Source organism: Clinocottus analis, unplaced genomic scaffold, assembly GCF_023055335.1.
Source record: "Clinocottus analis isolate CAN_PGR_092001 unplaced genomic scaffold, fCliAna1.0.p SCAF_10, whole genome shotgun sequence".
In the NCBI taxonomy this organism is placed as follows: domain Eukaryota; kingdom Metazoa; phylum Chordata; class Actinopteri; order Perciformes; family Cottidae; genus Clinocottus; species Clinocottus analis.
Window position 1 is genome coordinate 20,954,647 of NW_027175821.1, and position 26,314 is coordinate 20,980,960.

Sequence of the window (26,314 nt, forward strand, 5' to 3'; positions counted from 1 at the left end):
CCGTGGTTTCAGGACTGAAAGGAGGAGCAGCTCCTCTCTTGTCCTCGTGCTCGGACGAGATAACAGACTATTAGTGGAAGTGGGATTCATTTGTAGCCAATTACAACTCCAGGAGTTGAAGAGGAATGCATACATAAAGAGAAGGACGCGCGAGCGCGTGCGCACACACATAAGAGTGTGTGGGTCCTCGAGAGGGGGGCAGCCAAAACCCCAAAAGAACTAATGGAGAGAGAGAGAGAGAGAGAGAGAGAGAGAGAGAGAGAGAGAGAGAGAGAGAGAGAGAGAGAGAGAGAGAGAGAGAGAGAGAGAGAGAGAGAGCGCTATATGAACTATTAGAGAGGGTCCGCGTCCTTCCCGCCTTCAACTCCTGTCAAGCTTCCAGCGCGCGCACCCACCGGTGACCAGACAGAGCGCGCGAGGCTGGAGGTCGGGACGCCGCCAAATCGCTGCTTGTGTGTGAGTGTTTGTGTGTGAGTGTGTGTGTGTGAGTGTGTGTGTGTGTCTGTATCTGTGGGTCCCAACACGGGATAACGGCGCCGTACGACGCAGGCAGACGTTAGATCACTGGAGACGCTGTTGCCACGGTGATGAAGGGGAAGCAGCTGGAGTAAGAAGTTTAAAGTTTGGACTCACCTGGAAGTGTAGCGGGCTGAGCACGTCCTCTCACCGGATGCTGATGGGACTCTTGAGCCGCGGTGTGGGGGGAAGTTACTGTTTCTACATCAATACCATAGTCTAGTCCCTTAAACGGGTTGGTCCGAATCTTTTTCCCATTTTCAACCTCTCCTGCATTTTAATCGGATTCTTAATATATGGGACAAGGAGAGTAAAGTGATGAACCGGGACAGAGCGGTAACGGGGCCCGGAGTGGACGGGGTCCAGCCCGTGATAAGCCGGGAAAGAGCCGCTGCAGGGCTCGTGGCGGACACGGTCCAGCCCGTGATGAGTCGGGACAGAGCGCTACCGGCACCCGGCGGAGACGGGGTCCAGACCGTGGTGGGCCCGGAGTGCGGAGACGTGCTGCCCGCAGGAGCTGCCACAGAGAAGCGGCTCTTTTCCAGCGCGGTGGCGGGAAGCAGAGACGCTCAGGCCGGGGACAACCACCTGGAACCCGCTCCGACCAACCCGGTGTTAGCCCCGCCGCAGCAGGTAGATGCATGGGACCAAACTTCTCCGACGTGTGCAGAAAATAGTTCCAGAAAAAGAAATCCCTTTAAATCAACCGCAGAAAAATTACCCGTGATCGAGAAAATCATTTTTAAAAGAGTGGACTGATGTGTACGATGTGTATTGTTTTCATGAGGAGGATGATGATGATATGAATGTTGACATGTTGTGGCTGGCCGCTGGCCGTAGGGAGATTAGGCCTTAATTAAGCAATTAACAGTAATGTGACGTGAAACAATACAAATAAAGTACACACATCATAATGCGGCATCATGACGCTCACATGGAATGGACTTGTTTCTGTAAACTATATTCAGTATTTTTTGGGCTCAAATCTAAAAAGATTGAATGGAAACATGGAAACTATAATTTCAGAATGATGTAATTTAATCTGAATTCCATCGTAAAAACAACATAACATTTATATTTGCCTTAAACTGGAAATTTGTTAGATGATCGAAAACTCCATAAACTATTCTAAACGTGTTATTGATATAATGGTTAGTTCCGAGCGCTGCCTCAGAGGCCCCAGTATTTTATTATCAACTCTTAAATAGAGAAGATGTGTGCTCTTATAGCTCTGATCGTGGTATTGTGAGATTATTCTTATTATTCTTAGATGGAATAGACCCCTGGGTCCCTCGGATTATTCAAAAGAGCAAAGTATGATGTTATTAAGGTTGGATTATTCATGTGGACATGCTCCAGCCTGGCCTCATTAATAAGTGAGTTGTCCTAACCAGGAGGTCTTTATCTGCTACGGTTGGCAACCTTTTGGGCTCGACATAAGTCTTACGGATATAAATTCCTTGTACATATCTTTATTACATAAACACGGTGTGCACATACAGGGTGAATTTAAGTAAATTATATGAGTATTGGGGATTTTATGGAAACCATAAATGAATGCTTACACTAAACTCGTTACAGTTATTTTTATTCAGAAATAATTACACTAAAAGTTGACTTTCATCTTGTCCATACACAGTGCATAAAGGTGGAAGTGATTGTTCATGTAATACATTGACTATAGTGTATATATATATATATATATATATATATATATATATATATATATATATATATATATATATATATATATATATATATATATATATATATATATATATGATAGGAAACAGTGAATGTGCTCACGGTGTGTAAATGCGGAGGGTTCGCGTCCCTTTCCCGGCTGTGATCAAACACTGCTGGTCTACCTCCAGGTCGAGTTTTCTTTAATAATGTAATGTTTTTTAAATCCGTAAACGAGACGAATACAATGACCGTATTTAATGGATATTTATTACAATGTGTATTACAATTTAGAATTATTGTTATTATTATGTGTGTTATTATTGATATTTTATTCAGTTTTCTTTTAAATAATTATGGCGAGTGCTGTAAAAGATGAACATATACATAAGTCACGTCTGGGCCGCTTAACTGACATTTATACTGAAGGAATAATTCCGATGTGTTATTCCCAGGGCCCGACCGGGCACCGGACCACCTCTTTCTCCGTACTGGACATTCTGGACCCCAACAAGTTCACAAGCAGTCGACGACCGCAGCACAACCAGCGAGCAGAGCGCGAACTGAGCGCGTACGGAGCGGAGAACCGCAGAGCGGGGCCCGGGGAGAGCGAGCCCGGCCTGGAGCCCAAAGGCTGCTACGCTGCGGAGGGATACCAGAGCAGTAAGTCTGCGTGCACACGGACCTGGACCGCTGTTCGGCTTAAATAGTGCTCCTTCTATCTCTTTGCTGACCGAACTGCTCGGCCTTCATTCAGCCCTTTTTCCCTTAAAAAAAACATTTTCGTTTTTCTAAATCTTGTTCTATGGTTTATTTGAACATACCCAAGTCAGTATTTTATCTCCTTTTAATTGTGTGTAAAACAGAACAAATGATTTGGTCTTTTTTTTATAAAGACCAAATAATTTCTTGTGGTTTTCACACAATAATACATGTCTTCTTGCCCTTTTGTCTTTTCACTTCCATTTTTGTGTGTGTAGACTTTTTTCACCCATTTCCCCTTTTTAAGTTGCATTTATCCATTGTTCTGCATGAACAATGGAACGGAATAATACTTTTCAGTGTGTCTTTGTTTTTTTTTTACTAAGGTTTTCAGAACCGTCTAAATCCGGAGTGAACGGGTCGGACAGAAACCATGTTTCAGACTGTTTTGTAAAATATATATTTATTTATTTTCTCGTTAATTCAACCAATTAAAAAATGTCCCAACAAATTATTGAACTAATCTGATTAGTTGGTTTGTTGTATGAAACATCTGACTGCCGGGCCGCGCGCTTTGTTTCAGCTCCTAAAACGCGCGCGCACGCTTACCTCGTGGCTCGTTTCGGGAGGTTCTAAAAGATCAAACGTTAGACGGACTTCATGAGGACTAGAAGTGCCGCGGCAGTGACGTCACGGGGTTATCAGCATCTAACCTTTGACCTCGCGCACATCTCACTGCTCAGTTATAATTCAGGTTGTCATGAAACTCAAGTCTGCTTTCTTTTTAGCAAATGTTGCGTCAACATTGTGACTCCTCACGGCCCGTATGGGTCTACGTCACCGTGCTCGGTCCTGAGCACTCTGTGACTAAATAAAATGACGTCATTGAAGCACAGTTAAAAAGAATGAAGGCGTGAGGTAATTGGCCACGTGTTCGTGTGGACGCTTGAGCCTGTGATCAGTATTATTGACTGGTGAATATCTGTTTCAAAAAGCAGTCAGTGAGTTTGTGTGTGTGCGTGTGTGTGTGTGTGTGTGCGTGTGTGTGTGTGTGTGTGTGTGTGTGTGTGTGTGTGTGTGTGTGTGTGTGCGCGCGTGTGTGTGTGCGCGCTTCAATTCTAACCCATTAGTTCCAATAAACTCCGTTTCCTGGATTTGATCAAATACTGAGAATTCTAAAGGTTTAACTCTCCAACGTAACCAATTTTAGAAATGCTCGTATTTAACTTGAGAGCAGAAAATACTGCGGAAAATACACAGATTATGTTTTTCTTTGAAATGTGTTCATGTTTTCTGTTCCAGACATAAATGTCGTCATGAGGTTTGATTAGATCACGTGACCGAGATTCTGTGACCAATAACTCCAATCTATATCAAATATCAAAAGTTCATTTTTATTTTAAGTAAGATAATAATGAATACATATTTTTGACAATTTAAAACGAAATATAAAGATCCTTATTGTAAATATAGATAACCTCAAATTGATTTAGATCATTCTCTATATATTCTCTATTCATAATTACCAATAACTGTTAATTAATAACATCAATTAACTCAGATTTGTTCTTCTCTTGTAGAGATAATTAAATAAATGACACTAGATAGTCAGAGGCTAAATAATTAAGAAATCAAGTAAGATTCAAATAATACAAATTCATTTTGAATTTGAATAATAGTTCCATTTAATAATGAGATTATGACATGTTACTTTTTCCTTGGGGTAAATAATTCAAATTTGTGAACAGCCCAAAAAGGAATAACTGCTATAAAACTAACATGGTTCACAAACTTGACTTTTCTTCTCATCTAAAAAAATAAATGTGGTGTGCAATTATGTTTTCTTTGTTTACATTCCTTTTTCATTTACCTTTTTTTAATTAAAAAGACAAAGGATTTTCTGAGGAGAACAAATACATTTGTTGATGATAGAGATAGAATTAATAAAGTCTGATTTAATGAGGAATGTGTTTATCAAACATGTTGCAATGTTGCACTTGTACCACAAATGCAATATCTCCAATATGTCATATTTTTAGGATTTTCTTTAATTGCACTACATTTCTGTGACACTTCACATGCTCTCAGACCCGCGGGCTACTCGTCTGTTAGACGGCGGCCCAGCGGCCCCAAAGCCTCATGGGCCCTGAAGTTGCTTTATGGCAATCTGTTTGCTATAATTTAATTTCACATTTACAGTGATTGGAATTTGTTTGGTAATATATCAAAACATAAAATAAATTGAAATTATTGGGGCATAAATGTGTCTGCTGCATTTTGACTCATGGTGTATTTTCTTTGATGAATATATCAAACAGTATTCCATCTGAAAGTGTGTGTAGCCACATTAATTTAGATTCCTTCTTGACACATGTTTTGCTGATAACAATACATAGAAAATGACATTTTCACTTTGACAAGTTATGTGATCAGGTCATCTGGAACTCTTTTGAAACTTTGAATGATCAGAGTTTAAATGATATAATTAGTCATGCAGGGTTACAGGCCTCAATGCATTTTAATGTGGCTGATTGTTGTTCACATTTGTATGACTGTTTTGTAATTGTGTGTTTTCTTGTTTTTTTCAATCAACATATTCCTTGAATAACAAGTCTTATCTAGTGTCGTTGTCATATATTACACGTGGACAAAGGTGATGAAACAACACACTCACAACTTAGGGAGCTTTAGGCATCCTGAAGGTCCCTGCACTGCGTGAGCACATGTATTTGGTCATAAACAACACTAAAACACAATATGAACTGAAATGGTAAAGGCCCTGTCTTGTCGAGGGGTTTTGTTTCAAAGTTTGGATTAAACACCATCATTATTTCAGTTAATATTATGATGACATGGTGCATATTTTCATATTTGTATTTAATTAAGAGACCATAAACCAAACTAAGTGACACAATATAGACCTGGGCAAGGGGAGTTGTTCAGTTTCTGAGGCCCAAGCAACAGCAAAGGACACGCACACGCACACACACACACACACACACACACACACACACACACACACACACACACGTCACAGGTGCCATTTCATGTTAGTCCAGTAGTTTTCTTGAGGCTGTCGGAGAATAGCCAATGGAGCGACAAACATTGCACATGCAAATATGATCATTCTTGCGAACTGAGAAATTATGATCATGTTGCGGATGTTAATATGATTTTGTCTTTGTTCTATGTTTATTTCCAGAGGAAGGCTTTGTGTACAGAAGCCAAGATGAGGATGACTATCACAGATCTGGGACCCCAGATTCAGAGGCTCCAGACGGGCCTTACAGCAGTGAGGAGAGCAGCTCAGCCCTGCCCACTAAGGGAGACAGAGATCTGGGCCAGCACAGCCACCAGGACCCTGGCAGAGACACCAAGAGCCCCGGAGGAGGCTCCACAGGCCAGATCACCGACGTCCAAGCCAACGGGGTCCAAGGCACGCAGGGTAAACCAAAGAGGAAGCGCTCCGGCTCGGACTCCAAGTCGGGAAAGCCCCGGAGAGCCCGGACTGCCTTTACATATGAGCAGCTAGTGGCGCTAGAGAACAAGTTCAAGTCCACGCGCTACCTGTCAGTTTGTGAGCGGCTCAACCTGGCCCTGTCGCTCTCCCTCACCGAGACCCAGGTCAAGATATGGTTCCAGAACCGTCGGACCAAGTGGAAGAAACAGAACCCCGGAGCAGACACCTCCGCCCCCACCGGCACAGGAGGAGCAGGAGGTATGGGAGGAGGAGGAGGAGGCCTGGGAAGCCTTAGCCCTCTCTGCCCGTCCCCTCCAATCAGCGGGCATCTTGCCATGCACGCTGGCTACGGCCACCATCACCCCGCCACTGGCAGCCTCGTCCAGCTGCCTTTCCTCACGGCCAGCCATGTCCTGTCCCCCTTCATGCTGGGCACACAGAGCTACGCTGCACCCGCCTTCTACAGCACACACCTGTAGACACTCACACACAAACACACACACACACACACACACACACACACACACACACACACACACACACACACACTCATCCTCAGAAACACACACTGGGAGATTGAAACGTTGCAGACAGACTGTCAGTGTTCAGCTCTGCTTCCCTTTTTACTACCAACATTTAAAGGCTTTAATTTCAATGGATTATTTTGATAGAATCTGCCAGAAACTGTACATAAATCTATGTTCTAGCTACCTATTCCGAATGCTGTTTTAAACTAAGTAATAGACAAATAGTTGATTTCTTTGTTCAAAAAATTAGTCTGTATGAATATTGAATGTTTATTTATGACTTAAGGAATGGCTTGATCTATTGTCAGTACCGTGTAACTACAGCTGTGATTGTTTTCATTTCTGTTATTTATTGAATTTATTCACAGTTTCCATAAAATCCTTGGATGTACTGAATCCTCAGTGCAACAGGATCGCGTCCTTTGATATTAAAATAATGACAATTAAACTGTAAAATTAGCCCAGTGAACTCATTCTAACTGAACAGGACAGCACGGTGTTCCTGTCTCCTCGCAGCAGGTAAAGTCCTGGTAACTCTTCTGTCTGTTGGTTTGTTCCTACAGTCTGACCACCAAAATCAGCGAGTGTATATGTAGTTTTTTTTAAGAGAAACACTCTTAACGTCAAGCAGAAGACTTTCCCATTGCATGTAGATGAGTTTGCCTTTTTTGCGCAGAATGTGTGTCATGTTCAACGTGACACACATTCTGGAAAATAGGGAAGTAAACGGTAAAAAGCAGCATGGAGGCCAGTGACATTTCTTTTTTGTATATATCTTCAAAACATATTCAGTCTCTCCAAAGACATGCTGCCGACTAATCTGGGACGATGTTCGAGCATTGCTCGGACTGAGACAAAATCTGTGGCAGAGATAACAAATAAAGCGCAGGAAAAGATCCGTAAATTAGCTTGTTCACCCGCTTTTCATATTTACATCACTGCCAATCGGAGTTGAAGCCGATAAATACCTGTAATTACTGTGTGCAGAGTCATTTGTTCTGGGAATGAATGCCAACTTTTTCCACAAAAGCCACTAATTATTTTTTTTGTAGGCCATTAAAGAGCTTAAGAGTCTACAGCTATGCTAGTGGCTTTGTGAGGCTGCTTAATCACAGTAGCGTTTTGAGCTAAATGCTAACGTCAACATACTGACGTGCTTACAATGACAGTGCTTTAAGGTGGTAAATGGCTTTTGGCTTTATCATCATTCAGTTCAGCATGTTCACATACTCAAATATTTTTTTCAATAGCAAAAAAGTAAAAGCAAAGTGATGACATATAGTCGAAATAGCAGCTTGCAGCAGTGTTAAGATCAACCCAAACAGCGATAAGTTAGCTGTCTCATAAAGCCATCCACTGTTCAGGATTACATTCCCAAATATATTTAGACTCATGATGAGCAGTATAAAAAAAGGATAGAAATAGATGAAGCTTTACCAGAGATATTCTCTTATTAACACCACCATTATTCTTTCTACAGGCCGCCTATGTTACCCACAATGCAAGTTGACTGCAGAGAGTTTAGTCTTGTAGCAGCTAATGTAGCCGCAGCAGAGATGAGCAGTGGGCTGCAGAGGTCTGGTGAGTTCATGTCTCGCTAACTCCAGACTTTACAGACTGCTCTCTGAATACAGAACATGCTTTAACTTCGTTCACATATGCAGGAGAACTCCTCAACATCTGTAAACAGAGTTCATGGTGAACAATGTATATTGAGTTCCCCTTTACAAGTGGTAACACTGTCTTGTAGCATGAATACAATTCCTGCCATTTACCAACACAATATGTTAGTATTATAAAAACAATACCAACAGTTCTTAAACTAAATAGCCTACTACTATATGCTCCATCCAAAGCAATCAGTCGGCATCCTCTGGCAACTATCATTAAAATCATCATTCCACAATGGACGCTATAAATGCAAACATTCAATAAACAATTGAAAAACTGTTCACTTTATATCAAACCAGTGATAAACAAAACAATAATACATTTCAAATGTTTTACCTAAAATCACCAGTTTCTAAATCAAGTAATCCATCATGTAATTATAAGGCAGGACTCTGACTGAAACAGGGATTTATGTGTCTTCTTCAGCAGTGCAGCAGCTGGAGTTGGAGGTCTTTGGGCCATGGCCCTGAGAGGTATGAGATACATACTTTCAAGGATTCCAACACAAACATGCATTGTAATCCGTGGCTATACAGACTGATAATGAATTGATATGGCCTCAGCCAGCTGTCATCTCTTAGATTCAACTCTTAGCCTCACTCGAAACAAGCATTTGAAGGCGGTTCTTTCGTTCCGGTTCAGTCATTGAACAACATTCGATCAATGATTTCGCTCAAAAAGACCATGATCGTTATGGTAATCCAAATAATAAAGTGCTCCGACAATTTTACATATAAACTGAAATGTACTCGTCACAAAAGGTACAATCAAAATAGCCCTCATTTAAATCATTATGTCCTAAAAGTTGTAAAATTCACTACAAGCCAAATCCAGAGTTATTATCTGAGGGATACATAATGTATACATTGGGGACTGCACTGCATGCTCAAACATAGACAGTATATGAGAAATGCATATCACTGCTATGTCACTCATTGGTTTGTGAACAGTTTTGTTCAATATGTTCCAATTAACTTTCATGGATTGTAAAAACACAGGCAACGCCATGGTAGCAACCTGCCAATCACAAGGTAGCCCCTGTAAAAGCCTGTACAGTGTATGTATTAATGTCTCTGTTCCCAAACAATATTCAAGATGTTTTTACTGTCATATGCACATATATACAGTTATTCTATACAATGAAAAGCATATTTTGCTCGGTCCTCCTAACACAGAATTCCAATAAACTTAAGGTAAAAAAAAAAGACACAAAATATAAAAGATATAACAGTATTGCACAAACATATTATAATAGTATTGCTATGATAAATATGATGAAATATAATAATATTGGTCATTGTATCCTTATACACTATGCATTGCTACAACATTGCAATTTGTTCAACTACCTGTACGTCCAAGCACCACCTGTTCTTCACGTAGACACAGACACTGCCTCTCGTCTTTTCCGAGGCCCCATGGTAGACAGAGTGTGTTGCAAGCTGGATGGTAGAATTGGGAATGCTGCATGTTGCCCCCCTTTCTTGCCACGACGCTGTCCTTTCCGCTCTCTTCGTTGGCTGTGAGGGCACCCACGGACGGTGCTGTTGGTACTTCCCAGCTGTTTTTGTCAGGGTCTCCACGTATCCAAAAATCTAAGTCTAAGTGAGCTATAAGTGAGCTCAAGATGAGCTTTTCCGATCTCCAGAAGAGCTAACAGCTGTAAACTGCTGTTGATTAGTAGCACGAGTAGGAAGACATGAAAAAAATTGAACATAGCTTAAAACATTTAGACCCTCTGGTGCGCTTGTTCTACATAACCTATAGATGCAGAGGATCGAGGTAAATTTATAAGAAGCAGTCAATTTTTTTTCCTCTTTGACAACGCTTATAGTTAGGGCCGGCTCAGGTTAGCCCTGCTCCAGCCCCTAGATATGCTGCTATAGACCTAGACTGCTGGGAGGCATCTTAGGATACACTGAGCGCCTCTCTCCTCTTCTCCTGTTCTTTCTCTCCTTCTGGATAAATTATTTTTAATCCGTTTAAGTGTGGCTTCAGCCGGCACTTCATGTTCTCCTGCGGACTTATAAGTTGGAATGCTTCAGCATTCCAACTGGCTTCAGGATGCTTCAGCATGCTTCAGCATTCCAACTATTCAATTAATCAAATAATCAGCTAGTTAAGGACACAATGGCAACTTCCTTTTCATATTTCTGACTTTTAACATTTTTTAATTTTTAAGCTTTTTATAATTTCTTTTATAATGGGACCCAATGGGGATATCTTTAAATCATCTTCAAACTTCAAACATTTACAGGTTCTTCGTACATTCAGCTAGAGACAATATTGCAAGTTTCAAATATTGTCATAAACTTCAGCTATTATTCTACGCTTTTACATTTTTCAAATATTTTTTTCAAATATTAAAATTAAGCTTTTTATGAAAATAAAAATGAATGGTTTCCAATAAAGAACATCTTCAAATCGGCTTTCAACTTCTTCAACTTCAAAAGGTAAAGATTTTGCTATGCTTTCAGCTAGAGACACTATTTCAAATTTAAAATGTTGACACAACGCTCAGCTATTACTGCATGACTCAGTTTATCGATATCTTTTATAGTCTTTTAACTGTCTGCGTTTTAGTTTTATGTTTTCCCCCCGCTTTTTCTTCGTTTAACATTGGTGTGTATTGGGCAACTCAGAGTGTGTGACGTCATACTTAGAGTGTAGAGAGACGTCAGGATCTTGTGGAAAAAAGCTTGTAGCTGATTTTTAAATCGCCCGTACAGACACATGTTTTATTGTACAGACTCACCAGTCACAGTATCCGTTAATCAAGTCATCCTAAGCTCTATATGTGATATCGAAGCAATAGGGGGTTTTAAAGTAATTTTTTAAAATAGTTTGAGAGGAGTTGCCCAGCATTAAGGTCTATGTCAGGGGTCACCAACCTTTTTGGAACCGAGAGCTACTTTGAGTTACAAAATAATCCGAAGAGCTACTTATTAGTTGGAATGCTGCAAGCATTAACTAACTATTAAGCTTTTTTTAATGATTTTTTTTATAATGGGACCCAATGGGGAAATCTTCAACTTCAAACGTTTACAGTTTCTTCATAGGTTGAGCTTGAGACAATATTTAAAATTTAAAATGTTGACAAAACCTTCAGCTATTAATCTACGCTTTTACATTTTTCATATTTTCTCAAATTTTTAAATTGTTCAGCTTTTTATCAAAATAAAAATGAATGGTTTCCAATGAAGAACATCTTCAAATCCGCTTTCAACTCTTCAACTTCAAAAGGTAAAGGCTCTGTCATGCCCTTGGCTAGAGACACCATTTCACCTTTAAAATGTTGACAAAACGTTCAGCTATTACTGTATTACTCAGCTTTTTTGATATCTCTTATAGTGTTTTAACTGTCTGCGTTTTCGTTTAATGTTTTTTTCCGCACCTTTTCTGCCTATATCATTAGTGTGTGTTGGGCAGCTCACAGCGGGTCACGTAATACTCAGAGAGAGGGCACCTCGCGATACAGATATTTTAAACTTGCTCTCTACTCCAAACCGTATACTCTTTGGGCATAATTTATAGCTCAAAACGTGGGAAATCTTGTCTTCTGCCGTAAACTGCAGTCGATAGGAATCCAACACATTCAGACGTGTTGAAGTCCGACTGAATGTGAGAGCAAGTCTGTCCCCAGCAGCAGCCCTTTGGTCTGTGCATCTGCAGGCTGCAGGCACGTAAACGGCCGCACACCGAACGGGTGCGCACGTGCACGCGCGTGAACGATCGAGCACGTGAACGGCCGTGCACGCGCGTGAACGGCAGCACACGTGAACGCCCACTAACATGAAATGGCATCGCGTGTAAACGCTCGCGAACAGGTGCGCCCGCGCACGTGAACGGCCGCGCACGTGAACGGCCGTGCGCGCGCGCGCTAACGGCCGCGTTAACGTGTTATTATGGTCGCGTGCACGTTCGTGTGTGTGTGTGTCTGCGCGTGTGTGTGCGGGTCACTTTGGTTATAGACATCAGGATTAACAGCGTCACTGACCTTCACATTCTGAGGTTTAACAGATGGTTTTGTAGACACTCTGCTAGCCAATAATATCAGGTGTCCCAGCAACTGTGCCTGTGGATCAATGGTTTGCAACTCCATCTTAGAAGCAAAGGATCAGTGGTTCAAACCCCACCTATGGCAGACTTTAATTTTAAAAAAAAATATTTTTTTTTCTTCTGTTGGACTGGACACCCTGACGGGCCGAACCATATGTTTGACACCCCTGATTTAGATAATGCAGTTTTCCTTTCAACTTTTCCAATTATACATTTAAACGACAAGGATTTTCAACAGTTCAATTAAATGACTTTGAACTGTAACATTTTTCAGCAGGTATTTTGCCTTTTTTATATTTTCAGTAATGATTTGCTATTTATTTATATATTCATCTATTCCGCTATTTTCAGCTATATGAATATATTCAGCTATTTTTACATATATTCAGCTATTCTTTCATTTTCAAATATATTTATCTATATTTAGTTAATTTAAGCTATATTCCACTATGTTCAGCTATATTCAGCTATTTCTTTCAAATATTTCAGCTATAAGCTTCAGCTTTTTGCATTTCAACGCATTTTCTGCAGGAAATGCTCTTTCTAGTTTGATACAAACTTCCTGAACAACAAAGTTGCACAGACTACCTTTTAATTATACTATATGTGAACTGTCTGATCACATATCAATGTTAATTATTCCTCAGAATAATTATTAACAATTTCCACAACAATGATGGTAGGGATGGTTTTATCACTTTGTTAGAAAAATGAAAATAAAGTTATATCCGTGCAAAAAATAACTAATATTTAGTTACTCCTAAATAGCTTATTGTGGAAAACAATAAGCTATTTTTTTGCAAAACAAAACAGAATAAGTACAGATGTGTGAGCATCAGGTTGCATCAGTGGCTTACTGAGCTGCTTTCCTCTACACATCCTTTTAAAAAAGGGTTATAGACTCTCAATTCATGCTTAATGACCTGAGCTCTGTTTTCTGATGAAAGACGCAATAGCAGAAAAACCTCACGGAGATCTCATGAAGATTGGCTTTTGGCAAAATGCCAAGAATTGGCGAGTGGCGCATGCGCAGCAGCCTGTTAACAACGTACGGTAAACATTTAAAATCATCATTTCCTCTTGCGCCCAGAGACTCTCGATATAGTCAGAAACGTTGTTCATGGAGCTCCAGGCTGCAGCCTGTTGGTCTTGACTGCATGTACATGAACTGTTAGGCTTTAAAACTGATAGCTGTTGGCTTAAATAGTGTTAGCTTAAAATAGTGTTAGCTTAAAGCAGCAAATCCCATTGAAAAGCACGCAACATATTTTTTGCCTCTCTGTCCACTGTGTGCGCGCCCGTGTGTGTGTGTGCTCACCTGTGTGCGCGCCGTGTCCGTGTGTGTGATCTGTGTGTGCCTGTGTTGGGGGCGGAACTTCGCTGCTTGCATACAGAGCAGAGATTTAACGCGACCATGGTCGGTTGATAACTTTTTAACTTATTTTTATTTTTTTAGAACACGTCTCGCGGGCGACTCACGTGGTTCCTGCGGGCGACCAGGTGCCTGCGGGCATCGTGTTGGCTACTTTATCATGCACTTATGGACTCACTATTTGAATAATTTCATTATTCATGTATTTTGCGGAATAAACCCTGGATTAAATTCATGAAACTGTAGGAAAAAGATTTTCAGATTATTTTTGATACAAATCCTTTTAACTTGAATTATGTTAATTTATGAATTTGTGGCTTTTCATCATCAAAAAACACATTTACAACAAATTCAACTACAAAATACTGGGAAAAACAAGAATATACATGTGGTCAGTTATCAGTTATACGTATTGCGAATTGATTTGACTAATGTGAAGGCAAGCCGCACAATTTGGCCAATTTTATAATTACCTGGAACCTGACTCAGTTCATCAAGTGTGTCGGAAGCTGCACATGGATGTAATGATCGACAAAGTCTGTCGTTGTGTCCGGCAGTTGTGAATTGGGAATATGTTTGTGTTTATGTTCCTTTGAATATTTAAAGTGCTGTACTTGTGTTATCAGTGGCCTGCAATGTTAACATAGGTTATGAATATTGTCTTTTATTATTGTTGTATAAAATAGGGCAGGGGGGAAGTGACGTGACGAGAACACACTCAGTTGGGAATATGTACTGTATGTTCATTTGTCCTTCATGTTTAGCTTATTAAACACCGATGAAATAATACATTGAAACAAATAGCAATGAAATTAAATACAACTTGGAAATAGACAGTAAACTTCTGATTTGGCCCTCTCAGTCCACCAGGTTTAGTCCTGGGCCCTATTCCACGTACGTGGTTTATTGATATATATAAGTTATATCCTATAACTTCCAGGATAAGATGACGTAAATCTGGATTTTCGGTTCCACGAAGCCAGTTTAGATCAGTCACCATAGCAACACATTGAAATCCCCTAACCTGGTCGGGAGCAGGTTTAGTGAAAGTTCACTGGATAAGTTGTTCACTCCCACCGGACAAAACGCAGCTCTCTTCCTCATTGATGAAGGAGCAATATTAGTTTTATATTAGTTTATAGGGAGAGTTCTTTCAGATCGCACGTATGCACATATGTATCATGAACTATGTGTATATTCATGTAACCTATGTGTGTTTAGATTACAATATAACTCGGAGTTTGAATATTTGTATGGGCGGATCAGTATGTATGTATTATTCATAATCAGAAATTCAATAAGTTGAAGCAGGATAAGTATTGTTATCTTGAGTCCACCTTCATGGTGATCTACAGTAATGATATGCATCCTGTACTAATGACTGTCATAGAAGTCTGAGTGTCTCAACACATCCAGAAGTTTCTAAAGCGCTAAATAAAGGTTATGAGCAGCACGCAGCAGCGTTCACCATGTTCTCTCATCACGGACACAAACGTGTTCCACTCGCTAAAAAGAGAGCTGTGCCTTGTGCTCTTTTTTTACACAATCCTTCTGTGATCCAGTCTGCATGTACACTATGTACTGTGTACACTATGTACTGTGTACACTATGTACTGTGTACAGTATGTGTTGTGTACAGTATGTACTGTGTACAGTATGTGTTGTGTACAGTATGTACTGTGTACACTATGTACTGTGTACAGTATGTGTTGTGTACAGTATGTATTGTGTACAGTATGTGTTGTGTACAGTATGTATTGTGTACAGTATGTGTTGTGTACAGTATGTATTGTGTACAGTATGTGTTGTGTACAGTATGTACTGTGTACAGTATGTACTGTGTACAGTATGTATTGTGTACAGTATGTGTTGTGTACAGTATGTATTGTGTACAGTATGTGTTGTGTACAGTATGTATTGTGTACAGTATGTGTTGTGTACAGTATGTATTGTGTACAGTATGTACTGTGTACAGTATGTATTGTGTACAGTATGTATTGTGTACAGTAAGTGTTGTGTACAGTATGTATTGTGTACAGTAAGTGTTGTGTACAGTATGTATTGTGTACAGTATGTACTGTGTACAGTATGTGTTGTGTACAGTATGTATTGTGTACAGTAAGTGTTGTGTACAGTATGTACTGTGTACAGTATGTGTTGTGTACAGTATGTACTGTGTACAGTATGTGTTGTGTACAGTATGTACTGTGTACAGTATGTGTTGTGTACAGTATGTACTGTGTACAGTATGTATTGTGTACAGTATGTGTTGTGTACAGTATGTATTGTGTACAGTATGTGTTGTGTACAGTATGTATTGTGTACAGTATGTATTGTGTACAGTAAGTGTTGTGTACAGTATGTGTTGTGTACAGTATGTACTGTGTACAGTATGTACTGTGTACAGTATGTATTGTGTACAGTATGTGTTGTGTACAGTATGTATTGTGTACAGTATGTGTTGTGTACAGTATGTATTGTGTACAGTAAGTGTTGTGTACAGTATGTATTGTGTACAGTAAGTGTTGTGTACAGTATGTATTGTGTACAGTATGTACTGTGTACAGTATGTGTTGTGTACAGTATGTATTGTGTACAGTAAGTGTTGTGTACAGTATGTATTGTGTACAGTATGTATTGTGTACAGTAAGTGTTGTGTACAGTATGTGTTGTGTACAGTATGTATTGTGTACAGTATGTGTTGTGTACAGTATGTGTTGTGTACAGTATGTGAGACGGACAGTGGGAGTGAACAACTTATCCAGTGAACTTTCACTAAACCTGCTCCCGACCAGGTTAGGCGATTTCGATGTGTTGCTATGGTGACTGATCTAAACTGGCTTCGTGGAACCGAAAATCTTATATATATATACTATTATTATTTTTTTCTTTATTATTATTATTATTATTATTATATATTATACTTATATATATCAGTAAACCACGTACGTGAAATAGGGCCCTGGACAGATAGATAATGTGTGTACACTGGAGAGAAAGAGGAATAACAGCTATATGTACATTTATAGAAGGAACATGTTTTAAATCTTTTGAAAAACTCAAAAGAGAATTTAATTTAGAAAATAGGGACCTGTTCAGATACCTACAGCTAAGACACCTCTATGATACAGAAATTAAAAAAGGAATATCAGCAGAAGGTAATGAAGTGATCGAAGTGTTGACGGGTGTTTACAAACAAACTCCCTCAACATTGGTCTCCAAACTGTACAGTAGCTTACAAAAACAAGACGGAAGAAACACATTATATATCAAACAGAAATGAACATTAAACTGTCAAAAAGTGATTGGCAAACCATGTGTAAAACCTCCACTAGCTCTAGAAGATGGAGGGAATTTGGTTGGAAGAACTTAATCCGCTTTTTTATTACACCACATAAAATACAAACAACTGGGTCAAGAGCAGCCATGCTGGAGAGAGTGTGGTCAGATGAACGCCAACCACTCACACATTTTTTGGACCTGTTTAAAAATTAAAACATTCTGGTACAGAGTTATTCAGACTCTGGAGGAGATCTTATGCTACAAGATCCCCAGGGACCCACGGATTCTTTATCTGGGTCTCATACCTGGCGATATAATTCAGAAGAAAGACATTTACCGCTCTAAAATCCTGATACTGTCATGTGAAAAGGCCATCACTAGGAGTTGGATGAAAAGTGACCCTCCAAGCCCAGGACAGTGGCTGGACATTGTAGAGGAGATATACAATATGGAAAAACTGACATATTCTTTAAGGATCAAAGCAGAAACCCACAAACTACACTGGATAAAGTGGACTCATTTCAAGGAAAAGGATGTTCTCAGCTGACCTGAGAAGAGAGGTCCAAAAGTAGCAAAGAGCAATTGACGAGCCCTATTAATTTACTTTATTTGTTTGTTTATTTTTTGTCCCTTTTTGCCATTCACAATGTTTTGTCACGTTTTTTACTTTTTGTTGTTGTTGCAAACTGAAAAATGTGTAATGAAAAGTTTAAAAAAAAAAAATTATCAATACATTGAATTTTTTCCTTCTTTTAAAGTCTGAAGGCATCAAGCTGGATGGAGATCACTTGAGGGCGTAGTTAAATTGGTTGGAGAACTTTTCATGTTTTCTTTTGTCAGCTTTAGCCATAACTTCAGCCACTCTGCGCATGCTGCTCCTGGAAAAGACAGAATGGAGAGGAGCAGAGACAGTGAATGAATTTGAGAGAGAATCAAGAAATCAAAATCTGATCAAACTAAATATTTTGCTGAGGGAGGAAACATTGCATGGAGAGCTCTGAGATATGTATGTGTTTATGGACTAAGCCATAGACTGTTGTGGTAGCGGCGGTGTGGTGAGGCTCAGCTGCAGAGGGGGAGTGGAGGAGCAGCTCAGGAAGCCGTGCCGGGATGAGGCCGAATTGGCCTCACCAGGAGCGGATTGTGTGTCTTGTGTGTCTTCCTATATTAAGTATAGGAGGGAGTGAAAGGAGGAGCGTGGGAAAGCCCTCAAACAACGCAAATGTGTTTTGGTAAGTTTTGGTCACCTCAAGTAGTGGACGATGAAACCTTGTAAATAAGTAAAAACTTGAGCAGTAAGCGAGAGCTTTCAGAGAATGCCGCGATGGGAAGTGACATACTTGTTGAGGACTTTTTTCTCCAGCCTTGAGCGGGCCGTGTTGGCACTCTGCTTCAGGTCGCTGAGGTTGGGATACTTCTTCTTCTTCTTCCCTTTCCCTTTTTTACCCACGCTGTCGGAACCCAAGTTTTCCCCCGTTGCCGCCTCGATGTCTCGCATCAGGTCTGCATCACGCCAGTCTTCAACAGAGAGAAAGAAACAAAACATTCTTATATCACATTTTACAATTTCACAAGAACATAATATATTATGTAGAAGCTCCATGGCTCTCAGGTTGGGAAGCTTAATCACACTTCTATCTATGATATCTATATATGAAGATACTGGACAAAATATTCAAACAGTTTATCTTTGTCATGAGAACTTTTCAACAGCACGCTAATAACATGCGGTGAAAAAGCGACCTAATGTTTGTTTTCTAAACAAAGTTGATTTTCTGAGCTTTTGCATCAAATAAGAAGGCTTTAACCAATCATGTAAAAACATAGTGAAGTGTTCAGTTAAATTCAGCAAGGCTAGAGAGAATTTCTTGGGCTTTGATTTAGTTCAATGTATTGAAGTAATTGAACAGTTGTATTAACCTCTGAAACTAGTAAATAACTGACTTTCATTAAAAAATAGAATGTGAAATATTAAACAATGTCCGTTTTTGAATGTAACTGGATGAATTATATATCACAATACATAGTCTAATATGAAATACATGTTCTTCTTTTCGTTTCAACCAGTTACCAGGTGACGTCAGTCAGTCCCTGAGGGTTCAGGGTTTAGATGTTGGCCCAGTCCCAGTGTCCCCTGGGACTGGGCCAACATCTCACTCTAGTCAGGAAATCTATCGGACGACACATATTTCAGTGGCTGAGTAGCGTCACGTGGAGTGCTTTACAATGCATCCTAGACTGCTGAACGCGAGCGTGAAGGCTGGAAAAGCTGCGCTGGTTAAAGTAGAAGTGCTCCATCAAAATGTAATAATGCTCAATTATCTATTACTTCCAGATACAACTGTGTCTGGGCCTTGCTCTCCACCGCGGTAACCCTCGCTTTAGACATGTACACTGCAGGTGTTTACCAGAGAAAACTCAAACTACAGTTTACCTATTTTTACCCATTGCAGACAGCATAAATAGTTTTAATAGGAAATATTTGCAGGCGAGTATTCGGACTGAATTTACCAAAAGTGCCAACATCACTTCATGCTTTACACAATGAATCACAGAGCAGCGGTGTCAGTTTACACGGTATGAATGCAGTGAAGTCTATTCAGCTCAAACAGCTCCTCTCTCACTGCTCTGGCGAAATTACAGCGAATAATATAAATGAGTCCATCCTGCACAGTTTTACAGAGCACGAGTAGTAGACATTGTGTCCTGAAGGTTCATTTGGACCCAACTCTGATGCTAATAAAAAGTGTAATGTCATAATTCTGGGTGATAAAGTGAAAGCGTGTGTGATACAGAGTAATGACTGTCTAAACGAAGAGACACTTCGAGTTAATGATGTACTGCAGTGGAATTAGAGATAAACCTGCAATAATGCAAAGTAATTACACTGTGATTGTGATGGGATTGAAGCCCGGCTCTCCACTCTGTCAACACACTGACCCTAGCTCTATGCGTGTGTGTGTGTGTGTGTAGGGGGGGGGGTATTAATCAGCCGGTCTGACCCGGGGTTTGACTGGACCTTCAACTATCCCTCCTTACACACACACACATGCACACACACACACACACACACACACACACACACACACACACACACACACACACACACACACACACACATACACACATACACACACGATCAGTAATTGAAAAGCAGCTGGTGTATTTAGGAGAATCATTCCTGCTAAAAGAGGAGCAGCTGCATTTACATTGTGTGTGTGTGTGTGTGTGTGTGTGTGTGTGTGTGTGTGTGTGTGCGTCCTCTAGCAATGTGTTGGTGCCATCTAAAAGAAGTTTGGAAAGAAGGAAAATAAATAATAAAAATTACAGATGGAAAATAAATAAATAAAATAGGAAAGTGTAAAGAAAGGGAGATTTAAGGAGAGAGAGAGAATGTAATCAGCGTTGCAGCAGGGCTCTTTTCTCTGTCAACACCTCTTAGCCCTCCCAGCTGGGGTCTGTGTGTGTGGCAGGAGCCCGCCTGTGCACACACGCACACACACAGACACACACACACATCTGGGTCTTTGGTTTGTTCAGACGTCTCTCAGCTACGCATCACTAAGCACAAGGACGTGTGTAAGTGTGTGAGAGAGAGAGATGGAGCGAGAGAGATGGAGAGAGAGATGGAAAGAGAGAGATGTGTACTGTGTGTATGTGACAGTTGGATTCAAAGGTGAATGACCAACAATAAAAGGAAAGATTTAGGAAAACATCATGTGATATAGAACGCCCATACGAGGATGTGAAAATGATTTTTTTTTTTAAAACTCAAATAACACATTATAATGCCATTGTGGAATTACATTTTTATTTTCAAGATCACACTATCATTTAGACTCCAAATACACTCAACACGCGTTACTCTGCTGACTTTGTGCTACGTTCTAAGAATTAAAGCACCATGGAAAAACACACTAAGACTTTCTACATTTAAATGAGAAATGCAGCTGTGTTCATGACGTTTACTCTAATTTCCAGCTTAATGACAGTGAGATAACCTGGTTCACTTTCCACTGCACGGCAGCCATGTGCTTCCTTTGATGACATCGTCACCTGCTTCTCTTCATCTGTCAGTGAGGAGCTTCATGCTATCCCCATAGCGACTCCAGCTGGAGTACGATGAGTCACGAGTTTCACCAACTTCCCACCCACCAACACTGCCGATCGTATTCAATTGGGTCCTTTGGCCGAACTGGAGGACTGTCTGCAAGACCGTTCTTAGCACAAAGGTTTCCAGTTTGATACAAAGTGTTGGTCATTACGTGCAGCCACGGTTATGAAAACTGTAGTTTCCCCCACTGAGGTACTAATAAAGGATTATCTTATCTGATCTTATCTTACATTGCGACTGCAACACATGTGCTAGGCTGCTGTCCCCGACAGATCAGATGGATATCGAGAGTGCATCTGCAATGCCTCTTGTCAGGGCCCTGTTCCTTGTACCTGGCTCACTGAGTTAGCTGGATAACTTCCAGGATGAGATGACGTAGATCAGGCTTTCCGGTTCCTCGAGGCAGGTTTAGAAAAATCACCATAGCAACAAATCCAAATCCCTTAACCTGGCTCAGCGCAGGTTTAGTGAAAGTTCACTGGATAAACTGGCCACTTCCACCAGACAAAAAAGCCAGCTTCAATTTGAAGAGGACCGTGCATGGGTAGTTATCCTGAGGACGGACGTCTGGTCAGAATGAACGAGACCGTTTGAGGGAGGATCCACCTTCAGGGAACCAACATATCCTGTAGTCCATCATCTCGTTAGGTTAAGCTGGATAATAGGACATTTGATGGACTTTGTTGTACCAGGTACGAGGAACAGGGCCCTGGTGTCTTTGTACATGTTGTTCACAACAAATTTGCCTCTGACTCAGACTTCATCTCGGGGACTCTAAAAACATTGAGGGGTAAAGTCTTGAAGTGTGAACTCGCCATAAAATACTACCAAGGCTGTTCCTCCCTGCCTGTTTAACCTCACTGTATATACATGCGAGTGTTGTTTGTGTGACTGAACAGTGAAGGGATCTGAAGCCAACGGTCCATCAACTTAGTCAGGCTGCCCCCCCCTACTGTGAGATTGATGTGTGTGTGTGTGTGCGCTTGTGTGTGTGTATATGTCTAGGTGTGAGATTGACTCATGGATCGATAGTGTAGTTGGTAACAAAAGATGCTATTTCACAACTCACTGGACTGCATGCCATGGCCACACACACACACACACACACACACACACATGTGCGCGCACACACGCACGCACACACGCACACACACACACACACACACACACACACACACACACACACACACACACACAGTGGTTAACAAGACACTGCAGGCAGCTGGTGAACAACAAACACACAGACAATCAGACACCGGTACTGTACAGAACGTCTGACTTTGTCGGTTTGTCATTATTATTGGTGCACAAAAAAGGGTCAAATCTTTTTCAAATCTCAGGGCACAAACATGTCGTGTCCACAATAATCTACATCAACATGACTTCTGAGGATAGTTGAGCAATAGCTAGAAACAGTTAAAGCTCTTTTGAGAAACATGTTTTAATTCCAGTGCGTTCAACCATATTTCTCCTCGTTGCTCACCGAACGAACCGATATGGATGGAATCCAGAAAAAGCAAATAAGCTGACCATAAAATAATGTTTATTTGACAAAACAAATGAGCAAATGCACCTTTTCTTGCCCTGTTGTTAGCTAGTAGTTGTCTTTCTAGAGCCCGAGCACCGACAAAGTCAGGCCGCGAAGGCCCTGTTGAAACGGTATTGTTTATTATTCCAACAAATTAATTGCCTTTTTGGGGGCTTTATCATACTCAGAAATCAAGACAATTTGGCATGCATATCAGGACTGGTGAAAAATGTGATATTTCATGGGTCCCATGATCGGGTATGAAAAGAATACTCGCTAGCACCCCTTGGCTGGATGAAAAGGCAACTGCTCTCACCCTGAATGCCCAATTTATTTGAAATTCGACACACATTTGCAACTGAATGAGTTCTACAAAAAAGCCTCTCGGGACCATAAACTCTGCAGACCAAAATATTCTGCCATTCTAAAAGGCTTTTACAAAGGCCCAGAAACTCATGGAACTTTGCATTTGTCAAAGGTGATGAAAACAACAAACAAACTCAGAACAACAAGAATCAAGAAAGTACAATTTCTTGAATGAAGTCAAACTACAAAGTGCTATCAGTAAGACATTTTAAGTGCTACTAAAGTGCTGCTGCTGCGCTACCTTTCTTATTCAAGAAAGGTAGCGCAAAAAGATGTGTTTTTAGTTTGCAATGGAAGACGTAGAGACTTCCTGCTGTCCTGATGTTCATGAGGAGCTCATTCCACAATCGAGGAGACAGGAAGCAAACAGTCGTGACTTTGTTGAGTGTTTAGCTCGCAGTGACGGAGCTACAAGCTGATTGGCAGAAGCCGAGCAAAGTGTCTGAGCTGGGGTGGATGGTTTTACCATGTCCTGGATGTTCGTAGTATGGTACGCCAGTACCAATGTTTTGAAACAGATGCGACGGCCACAGGTAACTAGTGAAGGGTTTTCATTCATTTGTGCCCATTTCTAGGTGCTATATACTTTAACAAACTCCTCTTAGGAATTTTATCAGATCCACTTCAAATGTATGATCTTCAGACCGTTGTATTAAAAGTTATCAAAAGCTTTACTTTTGATTAAATGGCGTAGCGGTGGAATAACGGCTATTTTACGACGTGGTTCCCATTGAACAATCATGTAACTTCACTGGACTTGATCCAATCTGTCCCAAACGTGCCATGCTTGATAAAGGTTCTGGCCTGAGGATGAAACAAGATTATTTTTCCCTCATTGTCAACGTGCCACACGTGTCTACACTTGATATAGAGCAACATGTTGGGTGTTTGTGTGTGCCACATAGTACATACAGGAAGTGAATATTTGCAAAAGACTTCCAGATTCACATACGAGAAAAAAAGGTCTAACGTAGAGACGTGCTGTCTGATGGTTACAGATGTTCCCGGCCACATCGGTCGGCATCGTCCCGTCGGTCCGCAGTAACCCTGACGCGCAAAGGGACGAGCTATTCGTCGCTGGTTCCAGCTTTCATTTTTTATTTAGAACTGATGAGTGTAAATTACTCAATACTGGAGCGGGAGATGCACAGGTGGATCGGTGCGGCTGCAGCAGTAAAACAGGCGCTGTACCGGTCCGTCTTGGTGAAGAGGGAGCTGAGTCAGAAGGAGAAGCTCTCCACTTACTGGTCGTCTACGTTCCAACCCTCACCTATGGTCACCAACTCTGGGTCGTGACCGAAAGAACGAGGTCACGGATACAAGCGGCCGAGATGAGCTTCCTCCGTAGGGTGGCCGGGCTCAGCCTTAGAGATAGGGTAGGAGATGAGTTTCCTCTGTAGGGCTCAGTCTTAGAGATAGGGCAGGGGTCGGGAACCTTTTTGACTGGATGAGCCATAAAAGACAAATATTTCTAAATATATTTCACTGAGAGCCATATAGTATTTTTAACATATAATAAATTAAATATGTCTTACTTTTAATGCGACTTCTGGTGCTGCATGGTTTTGCTGATGGCCTTGTAGTCTGGTAGTATGTGGTGAGGTTGAGCTTCATGCAGGCGTTAAGGCTTCCTTCAGTTAAACGTGAGCATAGGTTGGTCTTTATGTTTCTCATATGCGAAAATGACTGCTCACGTGCATATGTAGAGCCAAACATGGTCAATACAGCAATACTCACACGCTGCTTGTGTGGTATGTCAGAGGAAGCTTGTTCCATTTCTGTCGACTTGTGTTCCCTCGCCAGCTTTGCTCCCTGTCGCGCAAAACTTTTCAACCCTCCATTAAGTGACTTGAACTTACTCATCCACATTTCTGATTCCTTCAGATCAGCAACTTCAAGCTCAAAGTATCCGATAGAGACCCCGGGGATGAATGTTAGGTCGATTTTGTCCACTGCACACTCATGTGGATGAGTGATGAACTTTAAAAGACCAGTGCGCGCACAAAATTCTCCAAAACGTGCTTTGAATGATTGCAGGAGATAGGACGTAAAGCCAGCTAGCTGCTGGAGATCCAGATGTTGAGTGGAGTCACTTGTGAAGCATGCATCTCTAAATTGTTGCAGTCTTTCAAAGTGCAGAAGATGACCTGTTTCAATGTCACTGAGAAAGACTTCCAGCTTGCTTTCAAATGCAAACACTGCTTGTTGAAGGGATCAGATTGTATTTCCAATACCTTGCATTTTCACATTGAGCTGGTTCAGATGGCCAGTTATGTCCACGAGATAGTGAAACTGCAGGAGCCAGTCAGTGTTGTCTAACTCAGGATGCCCGACACCTTTCATTTCAAGAAAAGTCCAGATTTCACTCAGGCAAGCTGCAAATCGGCTGAGCACCTTCCCGCTTGACAACCAACGCACGTTGCGGTGTGAAAGCAGACCGGGATAGTGATTCCCAACTTCTTCTAACAGAGCTTTGAGCTGGCGAGCATTTAAAGCTCGGGCAACAATAAAGTTGACCACTCCAATGAGCAGCGACATCACCTCACCGTGCTGCTGGCCACACGTCTGAGCGCAAAGCGCCTCCTGGTGCAGGATGCAATGAAAACTCAGGATGGCTCTCTTTTCATGTAGCTCCTTGCATGCCTATTTCCTGCTGTCCCCCGCTGGATATTTTGATGCAAATGAAGCATGGTGCATATCGAACTGCCGCTTTATATTTGACCATTTCATCGATGCAATTTTATCATTGCATATTAGACATACCGCAGATTCTGCTCTATCCACAAATGCAAATTCCTCCGTCCACGCAGCCTGGATGCACGGTAACCATCGTCTTTTTTTCTTTTCGCCATCTTTTCCGTTACAACGGTTGAAGCAGATAAACTAGTTGGCTACCTGATCAAATTGATTTCTTCACCTTTACAATGACCCGTCATATGCTCGCGAGCCATTGGTTCCCGACCCCTAAAATTTATCTTCAAAACTAATGTCTGTTTACTTTAAAATGACACGGTATTATTAAGCAATATCAAAA

General features: G+C 41.0%; 2 protein-coding genes across 6 annotated transcripts in view; one reads left to right on the forward strand and one right to left on the reverse strand.

Moving 5' to 3' along the window:
• Positions 1 to 332: 332 nt before the first annotated feature.
• On the forward strand, positions 333 to 7,344 carry nkx1.2lb (NK1 transcription factor related 2-like,b). Its single transcript, XM_068591519.1, has 3 exons — positions 333 to 1,149; positions 2,655 to 2,862; positions 6,104 to 7,344. Exons 1-3 carry the CDS (start codon positions 835 to 837, stop codon positions 6,838 to 6,840), a joined length of 1,260 nt encoding a protein of 419 aa, XP_068447620.1. The 5' UTR covers positions 333 to 834; the 3' UTR covers positions 6,841 to 7,344.
• A 9,066-nt stretch (positions 7,345 to 16,410) lies between these two features.
• Positions 16,411 to 26,314, reverse strand: part of uvssa (UV-stimulated scaffold protein A) — a 49,643-nt gene continuing 39,739 nt past the window's right edge. For 4 of the 5 annotated variants that reach the window (XM_068594988.1, XM_068594969.1, XM_068594978.1 and 1 more), the window contains exons 14-15: positions 18,613 to 18,790; positions 16,411 to 18,150 (exon numbers count right to left, since the gene is read on the reverse strand). In XM_068594988.1, the coding sequence (XP_068451089.1) occupies positions 18,057 to 18,150; positions 18,613 to 18,790 (272 nt within the window). In that variant the 3' untranslated portion in view covers positions 16,411 to 18,056. Of the gene's footprint in view, positions 18,151 to 18,612; positions 18,791 to 26,314 lie in introns of those variants that run through there. The other variant, XR_011078614.1, reaches the window with a different exon arrangement.